Source organism: Lagopus leucura, unplaced genomic scaffold, assembly GCF_019238085.1.
Source record: "Lagopus leucura isolate 7727_CA_CO unplaced genomic scaffold, USGS_WTPT01 Super-Scaffold_1, whole genome shotgun sequence".
In the NCBI taxonomy this organism is placed as follows: Eukaryota; Metazoa; Chordata; class Aves; order Galliformes; family Phasianidae; genus Lagopus; species Lagopus leucura.
In genome coordinates this window covers 7,797,571-7,817,373 of record NW_024962250.1, presented here as the reverse complement: position 1 = coordinate 7,817,373, position 19,803 = coordinate 7,797,571, and the positions used below count along the sequence as shown (strand labels likewise).

At 41.5% G+C, this 19,803-nt stretch overlaps 1 protein-coding gene across 1 annotated transcript in view; it reads left to right on the top strand.

Moving 5' to 3' along the window:
- The window catches only part of LTK (leukocyte receptor tyrosine kinase), a 137,865-nt gene extending 121,602 nt beyond the window's left edge, over positions 1-16,263 (top strand). The window contains exons 19-31 of the mRNA XM_042862392.1: positions 214-312; positions 710-862; positions 1,542-1,652; positions 2,278-2,464; positions 3,315-3,405; positions 5,469-5,533; positions 7,102-7,231; positions 8,855-8,952; positions 11,548-11,640; positions 12,244-12,345; positions 13,781-13,915; positions 14,246-14,336; positions 15,047-16,263. Coding sequence (XP_042718326.1) covers positions 214-312; positions 710-862; positions 1,542-1,652; positions 2,278-2,464; positions 3,315-3,405; positions 5,469-5,533; positions 7,102-7,231; positions 8,855-8,952; positions 11,548-11,640; positions 12,244-12,345; positions 13,781-13,915; positions 14,246-14,336; positions 15,047-15,817 — 2,126 coding nt within the window. The 3' untranslated portion in view covers positions 15,818-16,263. The remainder of the gene's footprint in view (positions 1-213; positions 313-709; positions 863-1,541; positions 1,653-2,277; positions 2,465-3,314; positions 3,406-5,468; positions 5,534-7,101; positions 7,232-8,854; positions 8,953-11,547; positions 11,641-12,243; positions 12,346-13,780; positions 13,916-14,245; positions 14,337-15,046) is intronic.
- Positions 16,264-19,803: the final 3,540 nt, after the last annotated feature.

The window sequence follows — 19,803 nt, the reverse complement described above, 5'->3', positions numbered from 1 at the left end:
GGAAACCTACACTTGAATAAGCCACTTTACCAGCCTTGGTACTGGTTGGGATGAGTGAGCCTTATTCGTGAAGGATGTTATACACAGTAATATCACTGAAAGACTGGGAGTGACTGCAAGTGTTTAGAGCCAGGAACAAAATGTGGCACTTCAGAGGCATCACACTTTTGCAGCATGCAGTGCTGACAACTAGCCATACTCTTCTTTCTCCAGGGGGGCATGCCTCTAACAGTGATGATATCACAGCTAGTGGGCAGTATGGCATCTCGTTTGTGAATCCCATTGGAGAGATCTTCTTGCATCCCCTTGCAGGTACAATACACTTTTTCAGTCTTTTTATTTCACTCTGCAGGCCAGTTCCTCAGCTGTCATTACTGCTTTAAAATTGTTTATAATGCTCTGGGACCTTCTTCCTCTCAAATAGTTAAGCCAGGAGAGGCATCAGTCATCCAGTTTAACTGCACGTCCTCAGTCCTAGATACGTTCAAGTCAATTCATTTCAGGACTTCTCTGTTTGCATAGAATTCAATTCCTTCTTCCCTTCTGGACCATGTCAGATTTCTGACCTGCCCACAGTATCAACTGTCCTGCAGAGAAAGAAGTTGACCTGCCTACTCCTTTTACTCCTTTTTTTTTTTTTTCTTTCTTACTGGGAAAAGATGGGGAATGTTAAACTAAACCTGCTTGTTGTATCTAATTCCTCATTCAGCCGTGGAGAATGATGGTGAGGTGGAGGTTCAGATATACCTTAACTGTAGCCACTGCCACTCAGACAACTGTAAGAGAGACCCTGACACCAACCTACCTGTCTGCCAATGTGAGATGGGGGCTGTGCTAGCCAATGACAATGTTACCTGCACTGGTAAGATATAGTTTTATCCTAACTGGATAATGAATGTATCCTTTGTTGGTGTCTCTCTTCCTGGTTTTTGTGTTTATATACAATTAGCCAGTACTGAAAATTCATTATGTCCTTTCCTTGTATGCTAAACTGCATGTCTGCCACCATATCCAAAATCCAGGTTTGGATTAGGTGGAAAATAAATTAAATGTAAAGGAACGCTGTAAATTTCTTGAATGGATACAGTGTATCAAATAGTTAAGCATAAATACCTTTCCTGTATTGTGTACCACCTAATTTACGCCACAAATTACTTCCTTCACAGAAGTTCCCTACTGTGTCTGTTCAGCTGATGCCCAGTGTTCACTATTTACTGACGTGGTCTCTTAGAATCTCAAACCATCAAGACTGTAGACAGTTTCAACTTGTTAGCAATAATGTTACCCTTTAAGAAAAAACTGAGGAATGTGTAAGCAATCTGTGTTTTACTAGTTAGATTTCTGTCTTAACAATGTTTTCAAAATGATTTTGATTTATTTTTTTTCAAATTCCAAGGTTGTAAAGGGATCTTCTGTATTTTCTATAGGATGATTTAGCCGTGATCTCTGTACTGTTTTCTGAAACAGCAACCATGACTGTGGTTCTTTCCTGCAGTTTGGCTTGTTTCCTGATTAAGGCACCTCTGTTTTTCATTTTCCAGTGCTACAGGGTCATATCCCAGAGGGACATCTGCCTCTCCCACTCCTCCTAGCTGTGGTGGCTGTGATTGTGGTGCTCGGAATGATCCTCACTGGTGGCAGCCTATCTATCAGTAAGAAACACTCCCTTTTACTTGCCTTTTTCTCAGTTAAATTAGACAAAGAGGGACTACCCAAGCACATACAGCTACTTTTACTACTTGGAACCAGAGTGTTTTGGTCTCCCAAGTGGATCACAGAGGGAACAAGTAGAAATAATAGAAAACATCACCACCCCACAGATAAGCACAAGCATAACCCCAAAGCCAATGACTGCTCTGTCCTTGTATTTGCTGCAGAAAAAAGCCTTGGACAACCCTGTAGGCAGACACTTTTTTTGCAGCCGTTGCTGTATAGTGTGAAGTTGCAGTCTCTGTAATTGAATGTAATTCCTTCAGAGAGACAGCATGCGCTTTTGCTGCCTCAGTGCCAGCAAGGTGTCTTGTGAGGCAGCATTTCCTCAGCCGATTTATAAAGAAGCAGAGGTAACTTATGTTTCTTCCAGCTGATTAGGACTCTGCAGGGGTAAAGATGTTTGCATATTCAGTATTAAATCACTACAGAAGAGAGATGCAGGAAAGCTAATGATGCTTCTTGAGCATTTGTAACTACCACTTAGTTTCTTCTTTCTGTTCTGTGTGCCCAGTATTATATTTTCTTTCCAGGTTCTTATACTGTTTGTATTTTTTCCATCCCCAGTTTATCACCTGAAGAAGCAGCAACTGGAAGGAGCCAGAGCACGACTGCAGAGTCCGGAATATAAACTGAGTAAAATCCGCACATCAGCCATCATGACAGATTACAACCCCAACTACTGCTTTGCTGGGAAGGCTGCCACTCTGAGTGAGCTGAAGGAGATCCCACGGAAGAACATCTCTCTGCTTCGGTAAGGCTCGGCATAGGAGGGGGAAGGCAGCCTGAAGCAAAGGCAGAGTTGGGGCTCACACACTAGTTTAACAACAAGCATCTGGGACAAGAAACTGAGGGCTTCCTGTCTGACTGACTGGAAAGCACCAACTACGGGCAAGGAAAACTGTGACACTTTCTTTGTTCTCTTAAATACTTTGATGCCATCAAGCTCTTAAGAGCAGGTATAAGTTCATAAGTCTTCTGTCCCATGTTCCCATGCAGAGTACAGGTTATTTCACCTCTGTCTTGTGCGATGTCCTGGATTATACTTGCTACCTGACGGTAACTCCCTTCCAAATCTCCAGCAGTATTTCTTTTTCTGCATTTCCTGACACAAGGAAATACACACTAGATTGCTCTTCCTCTCTATATAGTCCAGACTATCCTGATTAAAGCTATAAGGAAAATAAAAACTTCACCATCTTTGTGTTGTCTTACACCAGCACCTGAAGGGATCATCTTGCAGCTGCCTTCATATGCACTGTTTGTTTTTTCCTCCTCCCCTCCCCAGTTCTTTCTTGCCTTGCTAAAGCCACACGTTCTGACAGTGCCATAGGATTGAGCAGGCTGTTTGATTTCATAGAATGGTTTGATTTGGAAGGGATATATTCAGAACCATTAATGATCCAACCTGCCTAGTTCAGTGATGGCATTAGAAGATATTGAGAAGTTATTTTCAGAGGCTTTGAGATGAAAACAAAACTCTGCTATGGATTCATCTTTCACAACAGGTTTTCTACCTGTTCTTGGACTGGACAATAAGAAGCACTTAGCAAGTGCTTGGTGCAGAGACACAGTAACGGCTGCTCTCTTTCTCTTTCTCCCAGGGCACTCGGACATGGTGCGTTTGGTGAGGTTTATGAAGGAACAGTGGTAGGCATTGCAGGGGATCCCAATCCTCTCCAGGTGGCTGTTAAGGTCAGTACCCACAGTTGTTGTTTTTTTAATATACAACGATAATTATCAGTGAGAGTGCTATTACCTCACTGCCATTCCAACAGATTGGTGTAAATCACATGTATAATGACAGAAGTGTGTATATGATGCAAGTTTCCACATGTTGCTGCAACTGGGAGTTATAAACTTTGATTTTTAAGTTGTGTGGCACCAGCAGTGGGTTGAATGTAAATTATCATCTGTCTTGTTTGCTGCATGCCCATGAGTTGTGATCTAACCTAGGACAAGAATCTAAAGAGGGCAATCTCTTTTCTAGCCTCCACCCCTGTGCTCAGGAAGGAGAGAACCAGTGCCCTCAGAAGGGAGTTTATATGAATTAGTTACATAGAGACTGCTTAATACTACATGTTAAAATGGAATAACAAATCATCTATCAGCATAAATAACTATGGCATCATTGAAATCCACACACAATCATCAGTTCCCCCCAGCAGAAAATCTGGTCGGCCCCCAGAGATGTGATTGCTTTTGAGGTGATCACTGAGAGCTCTTGACAGGTCCACTGGTCCAACAGAGCTGCTGTCCTGTGCTTTTCTGCCACTGTGATGTATTGATCTGAGTAGCTGGGAAAAGAGAACGTTATGGGGAAGAAAAACTAGCAACAGTCAGAGCATTTTGGACTGGAAAGAGATTTCTTAATCCTGTGCACAAAACAGAAAATCCTGGCTAATGCTAGTATGAAGTATTTATATGACAGGAAACAGCAAATCTTTATAGTAATGCTTGTCTATTTTTACTTCTACGTTTCAGTTTTTAAGTACTTTCTCATAAGTTTTTCATGTGACATTACTATTTTTCGTAATTTGTATTATTTCAGTTACATTTCTGTTATAGATTAGAATAGTGTCTGCCTAACATTGATGAAACTTGCAGGTCGTTTCTCAGTGCTGTGCAGCATTAAATATGCTGCTGTGAACTTATCTTGTAATATCATAATTTTCCATGTCATTAATGACAAGAGACAACAGGCTAGTTCTCTGTAAAATTACTGCTGTTGCCTCAGGATTTGTCAGTTACTCAGCCCAGAATTACAGGATGCTCATTGCCTCCTGTTCTTTTGCAAGCTTGTGGCTCAGAGGACTAAGTCTACTCCTGTGGACTAAGTCTACTCCAGCTCAAAACATAGTTTCCTTAATAGAAATAAGTCCCAATGTTTTTTTTTTGTTATTTGCTCTTTCAAAATTCTCTTTAAAAAAATCACGCCTTGTAGGAAGCACAATAGCACAGTGCCAAACAGGAGCACATCAGCTTGTTGTGGTTTTTCAGTGCAAAGATCGTTTGCATCATCCTGTGTGAAGCAGTCGCTTACTTCAGATAGCAAAATGTCTCCTGAGGCCCACACTGCTGGTGACCACAAGTGGGTTTCCATGCCAGCCCTCGCCTCACTGAGCAACAACCACCACCCATTTCTGTGTGCACTTGGAACCTGCAGCAGGAGCTACGCCCAGCTGTGGTACCTCATCCATAGTCCTCCAACTGGCACATGAGCAGGCACTGCAGCTCCTGCTGCCTGCACTCTCAGTTCACATTTAGCAGTGGCAGTTGCTGTCCAGATCTGCTGTCAGGAGAGAAAGCTGTGAGGCTGTGTGACATAATTATATGAATCAAGTGGCTGTATGTGCTGCATGGCATGAAGCAGGTGCTGCAATGTGGTCTTAATAGCAAAGGGAGAATAAATTCACACCTGTGATGATTTTAAAATGTTTACTAGATTTCTGTTTCCCCAGCCGATGCATTTCTTAATGTAAATCTGAAACAATTTTGCTCTAGAACACTGCACATAGTTAAATGCACACAAAACGAAGCCTCCAAGCAGACCTCCGCTTTCCTGTTCCTCTAACTGCTGAATGGGACACAGGCAGTTCAACTGACTGGCACTGAAGAGATGAGACTTTCCTCATAGCTTCCTGAAGTCACTCACAATCGTGTTACGTGCTTCTTTTTTTTTCTTTATTCTTTGGTGCACTCCTAAACGTTCTCAATTATGTTGTGGAATGGCCCTCGCTTTCTTAAACTCTCAACAGACACTGCCAGAAGTCTGCTCCGAGCAAGATGAGATGGATTTCCTGATGGAAGCACTGATTATCAGGTATAGCTCAAGGGTTTAAGACTGGTGGTGAGTGGGGGGGAGAAAGGAGTAATGCAGGTATGAGAAATATTAATTCTGTTGCTTGAGTTTGGGGAAAAAATAATATCCAGTCTCTTTTTTCACCAAATAGTATTTTAGTAGCGTACAAGTTATTGGTTTCAGCCACTTGTGTTAATCCTGAACACTTGTATCTGTAGGTTTTTTTGTTGCACATCTGAACAAAAGTTTCTCCTGATTGGTTTTGCTGGTCATGCTCAGGCACAACATTTTTGTACAAGCTTGTTCTGTATTTGAAATGGCTTCCTTTTCAAAGAATCTCACTGCTTTTTTACCAAGTATTCATGTATCAAGTAATCATATATTGAAGTTCTTGCAAAAAGAAATTATCAGTGGTGAAATGGAAAGCAGGAAATGTAACAGGAAGGCTAAATAGTAGAGCCACTTGTGCAGAGACTCAGAAGTTCAGCCTTTGCAAGATGACTGCCAGGGATGGTACAACACAGGCTGTGTGCCAGGGAGGTGAGTTTTTGGTCCTGGATGCTTGGACTTAAACAGTATTATCTCTTGCAAATAGAAGTGAGGCTTTTTAGAAGAGTGGTTTGGGCAGCTGAAGAAGGTATGAAAAGCATTTCAAATTGAGGCTTTTTCAGGTGGCATGCTATTATGTGCAGCCTTTTTGCTTTTCCTATCTGTAGAACTATTTGCCGTAAATGCTTTTTCTGGGGAAAGTCCTTGTGTTTAACTTTTTTTTCCCCCCCATAAAAAATAGCTGATGAGATACTTCAAAGCTCCTGTGTGGATAAGGTAGATAAGGTGGCTCTGCATTGTGCCAGTAGCTTGCACAGATGGAATTTATCTATTTTAAATTTGGGCAATATTAAGTTTCTCCACCTCTCGCTACCTGCCCCAGTTTTTACCTAGATGCTCTTTTTCTTCTGCTGAAGCATGATTCAAGAATAAATCTCGTGACGTAATACTGCTTCATAAAGTCTGTAAGAAGTTTGAGTGGCAGATGAACTGAAGGTAACACTGATAGAGTTTCTAAAGAGCAATTTCAGTTAATTATAGAATGCTTTGATTCTCTTGGTAGCACATGATCTTCCCTAACCTCCTGCACATTATTCTTTCCTGTATTTTCCAGGTCATTGCTGTCCAAAGACAGACACTACTTTCTGAAACTGAGTCTTGCTTCCTGACTGTCTTTTCTTCTGTTGCAGTGGGGTAGAAAGCCATCCCCAAATCAGCTGCTGTAGTGGGTATTAGATGCATACTAGATGCTGAACCGAGTCCACTAGACTAGGCAGCAGCGTATTTGAAATAATGCTGAAGTAAAATCACCACATAACAAGATTTTGTTTTATACATGCCAATACTGTTCGGATGTTTGAGGAACCCTGATCCTGGGAGTCTTCATAAGTAGAAAGGCATTTGGATAAGTCTGAAGTTAGAATTTGTTCAGTAACTTGCTTCGATGCAGGTCATCAAAGCTCAAAGCAAAGTGAGTGTGGCAGAAGTCAGCCAAGTACTAACGTTGTCTCCCTTTGTGTTGCTGTGACCTTGTCTTTCAGTAAGTTCAATCATCAAAACATTGTGCAGTGCATTGGTGTTAGCCTGCAGACGCTGCCTCGCTTCATTCTGCTTGAGCTCATGGCTGGAGGAGATATGAAGAGTTTTCTTCGACAGAATCGACCCAGAGCGGTGAGAATCCTTCCTTGCTAGGCTTGTGATTGGTTTTAGTATGAATGAGGTTGACTGGGGCATTATGCGCTCCTACGTGACTTGGTGCAGTTGCACAGCTTCTCCTCTCAACATACTGTAGCTTTACATGTGTACAGTTGTATGCCAGTACTAATGTGTTGTTAGAAGATCTAGCTTAATTCCTTCTTCACAGAGCATACTGATTAGGGACACTTAGAATGGTATAATAGCACCCACGCAGAGGAGTCTATGTAATTTTGATTATGCCATTTTGAGTGACAGTGCTACAAATTCTGCAAGTAGATAAATTCTGTGGAAAACAGAATACAAATATCTTTGTAAATCAAGTATAGTTGTCATGTGAGGAACAGTTATTTTTAAAATATCATGTGAAAGCAAACCTGCCACTATGTTTGCTGGAATGTCAGAGAGCAAATAGAAGAGCTGAATTCCCCTTAGTACTAAAAGAAATATCCCTGCTCACCTTTCTGAAAACAAACTGGCCCCATCAGTAACATATTTCACTGCAAGTTTCTGTGGCTGCAGAGAAGTGCCTGCCCATTGCAGACAGAGGGATCCCAGTGAAGAGATAAGGTCTCAAAGTCTGCAATTCTGTATCTCCTTCTTCATTTCCTCACCAGAAATGCCTGTTTTATAACTATAATAATTCTCCTTGGCAGGCATCCAAAGCTTTGTACAATAACTTGCCTAGCCAATAAAAACAGTGCTCAATGGCTGCAGTGTACATTATGTAGTTTGAACAGGAGCAATTGCAGAGATAACAGCATCCAGGAACAAAAGCAGATTGAAAAGAACAATTTATTTGATATCTCTTGAGCTTTTGATGAGCAATGTAGTAATTTCTCCCCACCCTTCCCAAGAGCAATATTGAAGTTCTTGGAGAAACACCAAGGAGATTTCCCTACAGAGAAGTAAATGACTGCATGAAAATAAGCAGGGCTCCTGGAGAGAGGTTTCCTTATTGTTCTTAGGGAAATGTAGATTGTGATGGGTGAGTGCTGCTCCCAGAGCCCTGCGATACCACGTCCCTCTCCTGCACTCTCAGGGTATCCTCTGCCCTCCCACAAGAACAGATGGGTCGATGAATGCTGAGCACTGGTGCAGAGATGTGCACTCATGCGTCTTTGGTCTCTCCCTCTCTCTAAATTCATTAGCTAATCTCGTTTGCTAATATATCAACTCTATAAAAGCAAGGTTTGGATTTGGTTTTCTTGTTTGTTTTTGTTTTTGTTTTGCTTTTCTTTGCTTTGGTTTTACCTCCCATTTCACCGCTATGTCCAATACTGCTAGGGAACAGTTTTCTCCCACCCCTTTTCTAGGCTATTCAAGTCAGGACATAAATTCCTAAGCAGCCTACACTCATGCAGTGTGTTCTGAAGTACTAAAATCTTCAGAAAAAAAAAAAAAAAAAAGCTTAAATAAAAGTTATCTCCTTTTCTAACTTTTTTTGAGCTGCTTGTGTCCCTCTTTGCTCCTGACTGATACAGCCTTTCCCTCACCTGGTACATGCCTCTCCCTTTCCCTTCTGCTGCTCTCTAATTATCCTCTGCCTCTTCTACTCCATTGTTTTACCCTTACCACTTTCTGTGCATCCTTTTCCAGAATCAACCATCCACACTAACAATGCAGGACCTGCTGAACATAGCTAGGGATATCGCCTGTGGCTGTAAATATCTGGAAGAGAATCATTTCATACACAGGTGAGGAGGAAAAGTCTCTTCTGATGTATGTTTCCTCAAAAGTGTGCTAAGCTCACCCAGATTCTGTTTGCAGCACATTAAACAGAGCTACCTCCAGAGGGAAGCCAGAGATTTCTACCAACAGACTTGTGGTCAGGTGTCCAGGCCAATCCCTCTAGTCACTGGCACGAGTTGGCCTCTGTTGGAAAGAAAGGAATCTTCCTCTTTGCAGTGAATAGTTTCAAGCGTTTTCAATTTACAGGTGATTACAATGTAGACACATTTGAAATTAGCCCTATGGTCCACTAGATGGTAGTGTCACGCTGTGTTAGCTTGTAAACAGCCTGCTCTATTTTCCTTCCCCCTGCCCCATCGGCACAGGACTGCCCGTATTTGAGCCATTGTCTCCAGTAGGGTAGAGCAGGAATAATAGGAAGCGAAATACCAGAACTCAAGGCTTTCTTCCCAGTGGCTGACCTGCTGTGCGATCCAGAGGAGAACATCATTTTTCTGTTCAATCCTTTTTCTTCCTTCTTCAGGAAGAAAATGTCGGTAGGCTTCAAATACAAGTAAAATACTGTAGAAGGGGTATAGGTTCTTACAGGCAGCCTTTTGAGATTTCCAGTTGAATGTTGGACTTCTTTATTTCTGGTTAGGAATTGTTTCAGCTCATAAAGTTCCCAGGCGTAGCATGAACTGAATTTGTTCCCCTAAGTATGAACTCTGTGCTGAGCTCAGTGGGTGCCTGTGAAGGACAGGAGAGACTTTTGGCCCAGGGGGTGACACAGACTCTAAGCCTATGTGCAGCATGGAGTTATGCAAATTGTCAGGCAATTTACCCCCGCCCCCAACAAACACACTTAAATGTGATGTTGTACAGAGCAAAGAAGCAGAGCTAGGCAAGGGTGTGTACAAACTGGGGAGACTGAGGGAAACAAGAGGCAAAAAGGTATGAGATTGAGATAGGGGATGTGTTATGGCTTTGTGATTAGAGCATCTGTGAGACGGCAACCAAAGCGTGTAAAATCTTTTGCCATGTCAGCCACAGGCTATTGATATGGACTCAAGCAAAGTCTCCTCCTCTCCACATGCCTCCACACGTAGTATTTTTAGTAAAACCAATTTTCATTACTCCACTCAGGTAGAAGTTCTCTGATTTTCTTACTATAGATCACCAAGGCTAGCTGCCATCGCATAAGATGTCTAAAATCTGTGTCAACAAGTGGATGGGCCAGCTGCTTCTGCTCAATTTCAGGACAGAAATGGAAGAAACCAGTGTTTGCCTCTTTCAGCAGTAGCACATCATTTTTCAAAAAACTCTCTGGCTCAGTTTTTACACCATTAGATCTTCTGTATAAGCAACCTCGGAACAGACTTGTTTTAGCCAGTGATTCAGCAAATCTGCATAAAAGGGATTTTGTTTAGGTCTTGTGCTAGTATTTTTTAGTGACATCAGTATTATTTAGAGTTCACAGATGTGGAATTCAGAGAAGGCCTTAAGTATGGGTGAATGGTATCCTGGTGGGAAGGATCATGTTGCAGAGATGTCACTAAGGGCCTAGTCTTGTATGTGAAGCCTTGTCATGTGAGAGTCACAGATGATAATGGGAGAAAAGGAAAAAGCTAAGCTTGAATTCCAGATCCTGTGGGAATTTTCAGTGCTGGCAGTGGGAAGAAACACGTTTATTGTTCAAGGAGTTCATTTTTCTTGGCAGCCAACAGGACCGACACAGAGCTATGATTTTTAATTAGTCCCTTTTCAGAACACATATTTAAAATTAATACAAACCCTTCAGCATTGGCCACGCAGTCATGCCTACCATTTGTCACAATCTAAACTTGCATCCAGCAAATGGCTGCTCCCATATGTAGCTTTGCTTGGTTCCATGGGAGGTTGCCAGAAGCAACAAAGGAACAGTTTATCAAATCTGTTTTTCAGCCAAACCTACTTTTCAAGCAGTTTACTAAGACTTTTCAATAGCATCACATCTGCATTGCTGATAGAGATGCTGATGCCACTGAGAAAACACTTGTTTTCTTTTTAGAAAGACACATACTGTCATAATGTGGTTGATGCAGAAGAGGTTGGATCCTTAGCTTGTCTGAGACTGACCCTGTTTTCTGCTTTAGTGAAAGAAGATGGTAGCGGGTAATGCTCAGAGTGTATTGAGTAGAAATGGTAGAAAATGTAATGCAAATGCAGTTTAATAATTACAGTTAATGAAAATGATTGTGTAGTTAGAATAGTTTTTGTTTTCACTAAAGTTATCCTCATCTGTGTTAAGATGACTCAGCTAAGACTTGTAGGGCTGGATGTAACTTTCTTTCTTTATTCCTTTAGCTAGTTAGGAGTTCAAAATTAGACAGAATTATCCATTCACAGATGGCTGAGGATGGAAGGGACCATATGGGGCCACCTAGTCCAGCCCTCCTGCTTCAAATAGGGTCACCTACAGCACATCGCTCAGGATCATCCAGGCAGGTTCTGAACTTCTCCAGAGGAGACTCCACAGCCTCCCTGGGCAGCTGTTCCAGTGTTCTGTTCCCTTCACAGTGAAGAACTTTTCTCTTACGTGCTTTTTTTTTCTTTCTTCCTTTTTCTCTTTTTTCTTAAAGAGATATAGCTGCAAGGAATTGCCTTCTGACCTGCACTGGAGCAGGTCGAATAGCCAAAATTGGTGACTTTGGGATGGCCAGAGATATCTACAGGTAAGTGAAAGGCCATTTCAGTCCCATGAATTATACAGTAATCTGTATCCATTTAAATGGTTTGAACTGCCTCATCTAATTTGAAGCAGCTGAACTGTCTATTACATTTCTGAATTTGATCTCCAGTTAACTAACTGGGGTAAACAGACTGTAAATTAACACATCTATGCCTAGTAGCAAATACACTCAAATTGTATCGTTCCAGACTGGGTCCTAGAGAGCATTGCAAACACATATGGATGCTAAACCAAACGCAGGTAAATTTATAAGCTGGTTGATCACAAATAATCTCGAATTTTAAAAATATTCATAACTGTAAATATATGAGGTCAAGAATATTTTCTTTATCAGTGCCTCATGCACAACTTCAGCACATTTGATCTCTTCAGCTATGCACCTAAACATCATCATTTTTCCTCTCAGTTGCAAACATGGTATGAAATACTGCTCAGATGGTACAATTCATGGTGATGATTTTTTCTTATTTGGCCCCCAGTACTGCATGCACTCTCTCCAGTTCCTGTTGCTGTGGTGATAGGATCTTTTATACATCTTAGCCCTTTGATGCTGTGTGACATTCTGCATATATTTAATCTTTCCCAGAGCAAGTTACTATCGCAAGGGAGGAAGAGCCATGCTTCCTGTCAAGTGGATGCCGCCAGAAGCTTTTCTAGAAGGCATTTTTACCTCCAAGACTGATACCTGGTAATAAATATCTATTAATAACTTCTGCTATTCACTAATAAACCACATTTACTGCTCAAGGAAAAAAGTCTACTCAGCAGGACGCCCTAAAGATATCAATCTTCCATGTCCTAAAATGGGAAGAAAAAAAAAAAGTAGATATTTCCCTTTGTTAGAAGACTGACTAAGAAATTAAGTGAAATTAAAAACTCTAGTGCAAGTGGAGGGCACAACAAATAGCCATAGATAAATGCAGAGTATCATATAAGGGTAAAGAGAAGACCGTTTAGAATCCTAAGAAGTCTCAGTCAAAAAAGCAGACACTTCCTTCAGCTCTTAGTATCTGCCACTCAGTACTTACTGGTGACAAGGCCTGCTCATATACTTTGTAAATGACTCTATCTATACCACACAGGATTACTCTTCTATCCTTCTTTTTTTTTTCTTTTGTATATGAAATGACAGCAGATTTAAGAAGTCCCTGCTTGTTGCTGAGGAAACAGTATTTATATACCGATTCTTCATGTAGCCTGATTTTTCCTTAAAATAAACACCCCCTCAGCAATGACACATTCATGCAAAGGTGCTGGGGAATGGAAGCTTTCCAGTTGCTTAAGAACTCCTCTCTTCCTATACAGTACTTTTCAATAAGCAAACTGAAATATTACCTTAAATGGCACACTGACCCAGTTTCCTGAAGTTGTTAATGCCAGAAGAGAAGGGATTGTGTATCAGAACATAACTGCAAGCAGCCAGTAGTAAATATTTTGAAGGAGAGCACTACAGTTCCTGTAACCGTAACAGGCTATTGTACATAACGTGTACGTACTGGAAATCTCATCCACCTCTGCACCAAATAGTGGCTCTTAAAATTAATGACCCTACTGAAGCCTTTGCAGATCCCTCAATTTCCCTGGGTCTACACTGTAAGAAGTTTTGAGTGTCACTGCCTAACTGACCTGTAGATGTAAAGAGAAAAGAGCAACCATATAATGACGATGTTTACTTTTGCACTTCTAGTGAAGGTCTCTAGCTTGTTTTATTCTTGAGCATCCTTTTGCCAAACACTGACTCAAACATCTCAAGTCTGTCAAAGTAAAATAGGAATCTCCAAGCCAAACATAACAGTTCTTGTTTTCAGTTAGACCATGCATAGCAAAGGGTGCTTTAGCATTTTCTGTTCTAGAAATAACAAATGCAGCAGAAAGAACAAATTCAGATATTTTGAGGTGCCTGCAAAGCTACTTTGGGAGCTTGAAGAAGGGTTTTGATTGATTGTTTTGTTGTTTTTTTCTAAATCAAAGTTGGCTTATAACCAGGCTAATTGCACACTTCTGTAGTTGGCCTGCAGGTTCAAAAGGTTGCTGCTGTGTTTTTACCTACCCAACTTTGTTCCAGGTTTGTGGAGCACAAATGTGGAAACCTAATCAGCATTACTATGTGGTTTCTGACGCAGGTCCTTTGGTGTTCTTCTCTGGGAGATTTTCTCTCTAGGCTACATGCCCTATCCCTGCAAAACTAATCAGGAAGTGCTGGAATTTGTCACCAGTGGAGGAAGAATGGACCCACCAAAGAACTGCCCAGGGCCTGTGTAAGTATTTCCTCACTCTCTCTTCTATGGAACAGTGGTTCAAAAGGGTTGGACAAAGGCAACTAGACACCTTCCATTGGGGACTGGTGATCGTACCAAATACTATCCCAGTATTATTGAGCATCTCTTGAGCCACTGCCTCCTGTACATAAGTTAGACCACTACAGGATTTGCTTTCTGTTGGGATCCAAGGATGCAGAAATGACGTCTACTTTTGCTCCACTCCTTTGAGCCATTTACTGAATGCAGTTCTTCTGGACCCAAGCTCGCATCACATTGAAACACATCTTTCACAGTTGTCTTTGTTAATGGATTCTCTTTCATTTTAAGGTACCGCATCATGACGCAGTGCTGGCAGCACAGCCCAGAATACCGGCCAAACTTCTCTACCATCCTGGAAAGAATCAAGTACTGTACGCAGGTATTGGCCCACAGTAACTGGATGATAATTCCCAAGAATGCCAGCCATCCAAATGCACTATTAGTGCAAATAAGATTAAGGCTCCTCACAGGCTGATGTACTTTCCAGTGGTAGTACTGGCTCAACTGTTCATTTGTGTTTTCATCTACCTACCTTAGCTCACCTATCTTCAGCCCAACCAAAATCACATGATACTGTTCCTGTGTAAATGGCTGTTTCCAGTTCACTGCTTGTTCAGTAGCAGAATGCCCTTCTTTTTGTGATAGAAAGGTATTTATTGTCTGCAAAGGTCCACACTTCAACCTTGCTTAGTGCTGGTTGAAAGCCATGGCTGAATTGTTAATGGGGGGTGAGGGAAGATGGCACAGCGTGTTCATCATCTGGTAGAATTTTACAATTAGAGGCATGGATCTAACCTGCCTGAGAGGCAAATTATATACGGGCAACCCTCAGCTCATATGCTGATTTCAGTAAAGCATGGCGACTGTTCAAAGGAAGCACATAAACGAGACAACACTTTTGCAAGTTCTAACAGCATGCAGTACCCAGATGGCTTATGGCACCTTGTATGAGGTGCATGAATAGTGCCCAAGCCTAATGCCAACCTCTGCCAAAAGCTTTTCTCACAAAGCTATTTCTCTGAAAATGCAGGTGTGACAGTCACCCTGGAGGCACTCAGAGTGTAACACATTTCTGTGCAATCCTTCTAGGACCCTGATGTGATCAACACAGAGCTGCCCATGGAGTGTAGCCCAGCACCAGAGGATGAAGGGAACACGGTTGTGCGCCCAAATGTTTCCAGTGGGATAGTGCCCCTGTTGGTGAGCCCTTCTCTTACACCTCAGATGACACCTAAAACCCTGGATTCCCACCGTCCTGGGCAAAAACTTGTACAATGTCCACAAGAGCTGCTGGTGGAAAACCTCAGCAACCGGGCTGCTCGAGGGCCCAGCCTGCCATGCCTCAGTGATTTCAGCGCATCCTGGATCCAGACTTCAAACCAGAAGTTAGAATTCAGCAATCCATCAACCCACAGACTGAAGAACAAAACTAAAAACCTTTGGAATCCAACCTATGGATCATGGGTACTAGAGAACGTCTGTCACTTAAGCCCCACCTCCAAACTGAAAGCAACTCCAGAGCGAGAAGATTCAGGCTTTGATGGAAATTGCAGTTCTTCTCCTAGTTCTCGGGCATCTCCAGCATCTCCAAGTCGAAGCAACTGCCCTCACTTAGACATTGGTGGGATCGAACTGGTGAAACTCCAGACTTTCCCCTGTGGTAATGTAAATTATGCATATGATGATCTGTGCTATGGCACTGATCACCCACCATCAGTTTTGACAGGGGTCAGAGCAGCTGTGCTAAGGAGCTCCAGTCTGCATACAGATGAGAAACCTTTTTATAAAACAGATAAAGCAGCAAGAGAGAGGGACTCTGGTCTGTCTTTGTCAGATGATCTGAGTGTTACACCCGTATAACAGAAAAGATTCATCCAAATATCAGAGAATGTAAGTGTTTCTGGAAGGGCAAACTTGAACTGCTTCTTATTTCACTTACTTTCTCCATGTAAGTTCCTTTAGAGGGGTGGTCTTCTTCCTCCTTCAGCAATGATCTTCTTCCTCCTTCTACCTGCCAGATCCCCAGATCATTACAGACAGTTGCATTTCTACTTCTGTCCACCAACTGTGTTCCATTGGACCAACTTAGTTGTAGAGAAAACAGTATTGCTGCTCTGAATCAGCATACAGTACCTAACAAAAGACCTCTTTTTCAATCAGCTCAGGTGAAAAGAAATAGACTTATTGTCCAACCATAGTGTTTGGATGGAAATAATGACCAACATAGGCTGCTCTTCTTTCTGACCTTAGAAACCAAAAATGCATGCTGTGCCAGCAGTGAGCAACTTGTGAAGACTTGCTGTGTTTCCTTGAGCTTTTTACTGTCCTGAGGACTTGCCTAATGATGCTCACGTAGTGACAGGAAAGTAAACGAATAGCAGCCACATTTTCATCTGTTTAATAGCAGACCCTTTGAAAAACATGAAGTTACTGCTTAAATTGGAAGCAGCAAGAAGGATGAAAAAAAATCCAGGATCCTCTGAGCATGTATTTTGAAAACAAGCAATGAAGAGGAAAACAAACTGACGATTGGAAAAAAATAGATAGTGAAGCTGATGGGATCTCTTTGAATAACAAGGAAAATGTGCTGCTTGCCTCATGGTGTTGTGTTCTTCACTGCTCCTGGTGTGGAAGGGGCAGGTGGCTTTCCAAGAAAGAGTGAGCTGACGGGGGTGATGGGAAATGGACTATCTTCATCTTTTAATGGACTTTATTTGGGATGGACTTCGTTTTTGTAAGTACTTTGATACATGGCAGTAATTTCCTGTGCTATGATGATAAGCATTACTGATGTTCTAAGGTAATGGTAGAATTTGGTAGGCTGTAGCTGGTTGCAATTTTCATATATACTTCTTTGAAGTAGAAACAGAGTAATGCAAGGGAGCAGAGTGCAGACAACCTGCTTAATACAGACATTGCCCAATACAACGCCCCTTTTACAGCAAGGCAAAATAGCTCAGCCACTTCAGAAAGCTATAACTATGACGTTGCTTCACACACAGATTGTCTTTCTCTTTAACCTTTCTAGCATACAGAGCTGCTGGTTAATGTAGTTGATTTTTTGAAAAACTATTTCTAAGGCTATTTTCCGTTACGTAGGGTCTAAACAGATGCTTACTGGTTAAAGCCTGGAGCCTGGAAAAGTAAATAACTTGGTTTAAGCCTGAGCAGTCTCACACATTTTGTACCTGTCCCACTCCTGTGTTGTGCATGACCAACCTGCAGTGGCAAACTACATGCTGCCTTTACATGTAATCAAGTTGTGTGCCACGATGTTGGCTATAGATTCCATCTTGTTCTCTTCCAAAAGAGATGAGGTGACCCAGTACAAGCTACACGCATAGGAAATAGCTGTATGCATACAGCGTAAAGATGTGGTTTAGCAGGATAGAGATTGCTTTGAAGACAAACTTCATTTCCTCTATGTCTCTGAGGGCAGGATACTCTGATATGTCGTACTGAATAGCACAGAGTGGAGAGTTGTGAATCCATCCTTTGTCAGTGGAGTGCTTTTTCAGTTCAGGTTTAATGCTTTCCTTATCTGGCTTTGTACTTGTTCCCAGCTTCCTGTAGTCTTAGACCTTAAGCTTGAGAATGAGTAGTTTTATGTATTCTGATTTCCAGATCCTACTGACGATGATGATTCTTTTAGCAGTGAGGTGAGCTGTATAGCATGGAAAAAATTCCAAAGCCACATTGTGAAGTTACAAGTTATCATCGTGGTATTACTCATGCTTTTAGCCCATTGTCTGTCCTACCTTACGTCCAGGAACTGCTACAGCCAGGTTAGATGAGGTAGATTTAGCAGGAAATTAGGGTACTCATCCTTTCCCCTTGTAGAGGCTAACATTTCTGGTTATGTCGCAGGCAGCCCACCTCTGCAACCTGCTTGTCAAAAATAAACAGACCTAATCTTGGCTGGCTGGATTACAGCAGCTCATCTATATACAATAATGTTAGCATTCCAGTGAGAAGCAGGCAGGATCCCTGCTGAGCTCACTTTGAGCTACTGTTGTTTTTCACATATGCAGCATTTGCTTCAACTTCATTCATAAATTTAAAGAAGCCAATATTGATAAAACTACATAAGGCATTGAAAAGTAAAGTGACAAAAGTAAAGTGAGAGCAGAGCAAAGTTGAACTATAGTTTCCACTACTCACCAGTGCTACAGGTGGGTCTTGCATGCAGCTTAATTTATTCATAAAATGTAAGCAAGTCCATCAGTCTAGCACTTCAGACAACACAGATGTTTTCAATGAATAGTTAAATCAATATACTTATATATACAGGAATAACAGGGAAAAAGCTCCACTGAACTACAGTAAACCTCCATCCAGCCCAGTATCTTATCTCTAATAGTGACCAATAGCAAGGTGTTGAAGGGCACTTGCAAGAGCAGAATAAGCATGCAGTTATTACCCCTTACATGTACGTTGCTAGTTTACAACAGCATGTAGCTCAGGGTGTACTGAGTCAGATGCAGTGTCTCCTAACAAGACAGAACATGGATCTGCGCAGACCAAATGGGCACTGAAAGAACTGGCTGAGAACTTTAAGCATCTACATTAGCAACATGCTTTTTATGTGTTCTTACCTCCCTCAAATAGAAATAAAGGTAAGCAAACTTCTGTCAACACAGACACCGTCAGTCTCTGACCTGTAATAGCTTTTCTGTGTTTATCTGATCTCTTAGATGCTTTTCAAAAACCTCATAGTAAAAATTTTAAATGACAATACAGGAGGAAATAATGCTAATACTGCTCCTACTGTGATACAATAAGCTGTCCAAAACAGGTTTATTAAAAAGAAAAATAACTCTAAATGATGTATACTACAACCAAGCACTAATTCCTACAATTCTTAGACTGTTAATACAACCACAGATTTCAGTGTCCAAATTTTTCCATTTCAAAATACCACTTACTTGAAATAGTCTTTTAAGGAGATGCACATAGTGCATAATGAATGAGTTTAACCCATACTGTCAAAATTAGATTACCTGGGCAACTAAAATCCAAAAAACCAATTTTGTTACCGAGAGGAATGACTCGAGCTGGAGACTGGCGTTATTTAGTCATGTAATCCATATGGAAAGTCTTCCAACAGCTCCCCAGTGAAGAATCAGCCCTGTATAGGGATACTATAAGTTGTTCTTCCCTTTGGGTGTCTACATTTTAACAAAGACTATCTACCACCTCAGTTTTAGATGTGTGTATATAGAGATGTTTTTTTCTTCTGGATTTTGCATTAGTACTTTATGTTCCTTCATGCAGCCTCACACCTACGTTATAAGAGAACTGTAATAACAAAAGATGAAATAATTTGTCTATTTTTTCTTTTCACATTTCTCTCCTCTACTTCGAGAGTTTTGCATCTTCATTTTCCCTTTAAACAGGCAGAATTTTTATCTGTGCACAGATTTAAGGTTTCCACTTACATCAACCCTTTTCCCCAGGTAAGTTCTCCACTTAGTTGCCAGTGGGCTGGTGTACACTGAGACAGTTGCACAGATATAATTACAAAGATATCGGCTTTTGCAAGTATAACTTATTCCACCTCCAATACCCTCCTACTCCTTACCTGAAACAGAACTCTACTGCTGGGAATATGGTTTTCCCCAAAGTACGTGCATCTCTGCAGCAGTGTGAGCCAGGAACCACTCTTCTTCAAACCGCTGAGCAGCAGCGCTATGCCAGACAAGTTCTCTCCTGCAGCTGTGGCATTGCTCTTCCTGCTCCTAGCTGCCTACCCTTTCCAATCTGATGCAGAGACCTTAGGCATGACATCACTAACATCTGCTAGTCTCATCACACGACACTTTTGCTTAATTGAACCAGTTTTGATT